The sequence below is a fragment of the Nestor notabilis genome, unplaced genomic scaffold, assembly GCF_000696875.1.
Source record: "Nestor notabilis isolate BGI_N333 unplaced genomic scaffold, ASM69687v1 scaffold22090, whole genome shotgun sequence".
Classification (NCBI taxonomy): Eukaryota; Metazoa; Chordata; class Aves; order Psittaciformes; family Psittacidae; genus Nestor; species Nestor notabilis.
Genome location: NW_009909987.1, coordinates 1 through 4,344, shown reverse-complemented (window position 1 = coordinate 4,344; position 4,344 = coordinate 1). Strand labels below are relative to the sequence as shown.

The 4,344-nt window shown below is 57.2% G+C and overlaps 1 protein-coding gene across 1 annotated transcript in view; it reads left to right on the top strand.

Moving 5' to 3' along the window:
* The window catches only part of QSOX1 (quiescin Q6 sulfhydryl oxidase 1), a gene marked incomplete at both ends in the record, with an annotated part of 7,324 nt that extends 3,006 nt beyond the window's left edge, over window positions 1-4,318 (top strand). Inside the window, 7 exons of the mRNA XM_010023826.1 lie at window positions 1-21; window positions 446-580; window positions 777-906; window positions 2,859-2,981; window positions 3,089-3,212; window positions 3,452-3,631; window positions 4,040-4,318. The exon at window positions 1-21 is cut by the window's left edge and continues 2 nt beyond it. Of these exons, the coding sequence (XP_010022128.1) occupies window positions 1-21; window positions 446-580; window positions 777-906; window positions 2,859-2,981; window positions 3,089-3,212; window positions 3,452-3,631; window positions 4,040-4,318 (992 nt within the window). The remainder of the gene's footprint in view (window positions 22-445; window positions 581-776; window positions 907-2,858; window positions 2,982-3,088; window positions 3,213-3,451; window positions 3,632-4,039) is intronic.
* Between the last annotated feature and the right edge of the window lie 26 nt (window positions 4,319-4,344).

Genomic DNA, 4,344 nt, shown 5'->3' with positions numbered 1-4,344 from the left:
CTCCTCCTTCCGCCTGCCTGTGTGAGTGCAGAATGGGCGAGTGGATTTGGGGATGTTGGTGAGGGGTCTCCTTTGTAATTGTGGGAAAGTTCATTAAGGAAACAGTGGTGGCTCCAGCAGTGAAAAAGTTGTGGAGACGCACTGAGTGGGGCTGCCAGTCCTGCCTGGAGCTGGCAGAAGGGCAGATGGCTTGTGTCTGAGCCATACCTTCACCACATCTGCCTGGAGGTGGCTCGCCACAGCTGCCTAGGGCTCAGCTCCACTCTGGGCTGCATGTCAGGATACCCACTGCCAGCACACATGGAGAGTACAGGCCACCCCACACTCATTCCCCAGGTCAGAGTTGCCAGTCTGGTGAAGCCTTGGGTCTCCTTCGCTTCCTGTTGGGGCTAGGAGCTGTTTGGAAGGGAAGAGGGTCTTGCTCACAGCTTCTCCTTCCTTGCAGGCACATGGAGGCACGCTCATTCTACACCTACTACCTGCGCACACTCTCAGGCATCACTCGTGGCTCCTACAAGCTGAACACAACCATCGCCGTTTCCAACGAGACCAATGTATCCCAGCCAAAGCATGCTGACCGGTCAGACCCTCCCCCTTCATCATTCTGGGGCAATGGGAGGCCAGGGCTGGTGCAAGGAGGAGGTGTCATGGCCGTGGGTGGGCAACAGGGTGGGACTATGCCTTTCCCCTGGGGAAAAAGAAAACAAGTCGTGGCTGGGTTCCTCGGGTACAGATTAATGGGCTGATGGAGCATCATGTTGCGCTGCCCTCCCCAGCTCCAAGGTGTACATGGCTGACTTGGAGTCCACACTGCACTACTCGCTGCGGGTGGAGGCCACCCGTGCTGCCACACTGTCAGGAGCCCAGCTGGCCGCCTTCAAGTGCTACGTATCCATGCTGGCAAAGGTGAGGAGCTTTCGGTGCTGGGAGAGGAACTGCCTGTGCCTCCATGTAGCTATTCATAAGATGAAATGCAAATGCAGGATGCAGGCCACCATGTTCCAATGCTCACAGGTAGCAAAGCATGATGGTCTCGGATGTGAGCCCTGTGTCCCAGTGCTCTGCTCAGCATAGTGGACAGGACTGTGGGGCTGTCCCTATCCCTGTGGATCTCCAAACTCAGCCCTGAGTTGCAACAGACAGGTACCGGAGAGTTTCTGATGAGATGTGAGGTGCAGGTATTGGAGGGCAGAGCAGGATTGGCACTTGCAGGAGGTGTTGAGGCGGCAGATCTTTTCAGAAGAGGCGGTCACCCACTGGAGTGTCAGAGGTGGTCAGAGGGGTTTGTAACTCTGATTGTCTGACTTGAATTAGTTTAGGGAGCTGATCACTGCAGACTCCTTTGGTAGTCCAGGAAAGGAATTCCTGCTCCAAGTCAAGCTCTGGAAGAGCCTCGTTTAAAGGTCTCCTTTTTTCTTCTCTGTCGGTGAAATTGAAGTGTGTAGGAGCTTTGAGCCTGCAAAAGTGGAGCGCTTTAATTCTGTGGATGAAGCACCGTGTTTGGCTGAGGTTTCTGCCATTGTGTTGCAGGAGCCCTGTCCTCATCCCCGTGAGAGCCCAGGCTCCTTGATGCACCTTCACCCAGCCATGCTTACTGCCTTTGCTCTCTCCTTTGTCACACAGGGTTTCCCACTCAGTTTGGACCTTGCGTAGCCCTTGCCTGTGTGTGAAACACCCCCTGCTCCCACCCCTGCCTGCTGTCCACCAGCAAAGAGCTCCAAACATGAGACACTGGTGCAATGAGTCTTAAGTACTCAGTTTGTCAGTTCATGTGGTTCTTACTCTGCTTGTGCCCAGCTATCACCCTTGCTGTTTCTCCCTTTAATGAGAACCACAGGGTTAGGGAAATAAATCCCCCATCACACCAGCTCCCTGGCCGAGGGCCCAAGTTTGCCATCATGGTGGAGAGCAGCAGCAGGTTTATTTGATCAGCTTTTAATTCTTCCTGCAAACCTTCCCCTCACTGGCCAAGGATGAGCCATGGCTCCTGGCAGGGAGACAGCGGCATCCTCACCGTGGGCAGGAGGCACTGGGACTACTGCGTGGTGGGTGCCGGTACTTCCCCGAGGATGCTGAGCCGGTGCTGCCGTTTCCATGCTCATCCACGGGACGGAGCAGCATCCCCAGGATTGCAGTCGCTGCCAGCCGGGAAGGGCTCAGGCTGGGGAGCTCAGCCTTAACTGTTGCGTTCCCAAAAAGTATTTAAGGAAGGAGGGAGGAAAAATCCTAACGTGGAAAGCAGTGGTGCCTGGAAAGTATGGAATTGTGTGGCAAAGCCTCCAGTCGAAGGAGCAGGGGGGACTGCATTTTCCAGTGGAAATCAGGTCACAGATGAATTCCCCTGTGAATTTGGGACTTTGTGTGACTCCACAGACCTGTAGAGAACAGCTCAGACTTAGCAAAATGCTCCATCCTTCTGCTTCCTCATCACTTTTCCTGTGTGCTGCTGGTCTCATCCTCCCCATGGGTTGGTCTCTCTGTCTGTCCAGCAGTGGGACAGACTGGTGGGTTGCCCCCTGTTCCCGGAGAGCCTGTGGTTTTAAAGTGCTGCTGCTAATCGGCTTTGTGCTGGTTTATGTTCGGAGTGGCTTTTGCCTCCCTCAGACGGGGCCGAGGTTTGGAGCCTGAACATGCACACAGGAGACTATGACCTTGCCAGAATGGGGGGGGATATGCTGCGACCCCCAGCCCCTCAGCACCAAAACCTTGCTGGGACAGCACTGCCCGCCAGCACATGCTGCCAGAGGGAATGCTGGTGCTGCCCAGTGCCTGTCACAGTGAGCTGGGGGTGCCGTTGGGTTGCCCTGCTGCTCCTCGGACAAGGTCTGCGTTTCCTCACCCCTCTCCCCACTCTGCAGTACTTCCCGGGGCGCCCCTGCGTGCAGACCTACCTGCAGTCCCTGGATGGATGGCTGAAGAACTGGACAGAGTCTGAACTGCCCCGCAACGTCTTGAAGGAGGCCATGAAGAATAACAGAGATGTAAGATGACCATGGGGACCCTGGTCCCTGCTCTCCTCACCCCTGCCCCTTACCCGCAGCCCGCATTACCTGCCAGCTCCATCACACCATGTCTATCTGTCCACCAGGCCTCCCACCCTGCTGTGCTCCATGGCCAGCGCAGCGACCGCCAGTTCCGTGGCTACCCCTGCGGGCTCTGGACCATCTTCCACCTGCTGACTGTCCAGGCTGCCAAGAGCGGACCTGACAAAGGTATCGAGTCCCTGGTGGGGTTTGGGGAGGGGGTGTCTGGGTGGGCTGCAGCGCAGACAGGGATGTTGCATGCGGGCAAAGGCTTGTTTCCCCCCTTCTTCATCTTGCCCCAAGGCAAATTTGCAGGGGGGACAAGAGCCACAGTGTGGGGTTGCCATCTCAGCTGTGGGACTGTAGTAGTGGCACTGCAGGGTATGGACTTGCCTTCCTGTCCTCCCCTATCCTCTGCCTCCGCACAGAGCTGCCGCTGGAGGTGCTGAGCATCATGCGCTGCTATGTCCGGTACTTCTTCGGCTGCCAAGAGTGTGCCCAGCACTTTGAGGCCATGGCAGCTGAGTCCATGGACCGGGTGGCGAGCCGAAAAGAGGCTGTCCTCTGGCTCTGGTCCCACCACAACGAAGTCAATGCTCGCCTGGCAGGTAAGGGGGGCCACGGGGAGGGGAGCCGGAGCCAGGGCGGCTTCCAAAGGGAAAAGAGAGGTGAGATGAAGGAGCATCCCTCCTACTTGAATGGAGCTGGCAAATGGCTGCATCAGGGTGCAGCAGTGGGGACATCTTGTTGTCATCATCCCTCATCGTAGGGGACAGCGTCTGGTCACACAGCATCAGACCACCAGAGATGCAGTTGGGTCTTACATGCTCCCTGCAAGGAGCTTCCCAAAGCCACTGTGTGCCCTTGGAGGACCCCTCCTCCTGTGACAGTTCCTCCAAATGTCCCATCTCCATCACTGTCCCCAGCTGCTGGATGCTCTGGGGTGTTTATACCAGTATAGTGGGAGGACTGTCACACGTCTCCTCTAACCCCCGCACCGGCTCCGGTCCCTGCAGGAGGTGACACAGAGGACCCCAAGTTTCCCAAGCTGCAGTGGCCTCCACCGGACATGTGCCCCCAGTGCCACAAGGAGGAGCAGGGAGTGCATGCCTGGGATGAGTCGGCTGTGCTCACCTTCCTTAAGGTGCACTTCTCCCCGGCCAACATCTATCTGGACTATGCTGAGCCTGACCCCATCCTCGTGGCTGGAGAGGGGACTGGCGCCAGGCTGGGCACAGAGGGCCCGCGAGAGGCGAGGGAGAAGGAGGAAGAAGAGGAGGAAAAGGAGAGGGAGGGTGACATGAGAGCTCCAGGGCGACTG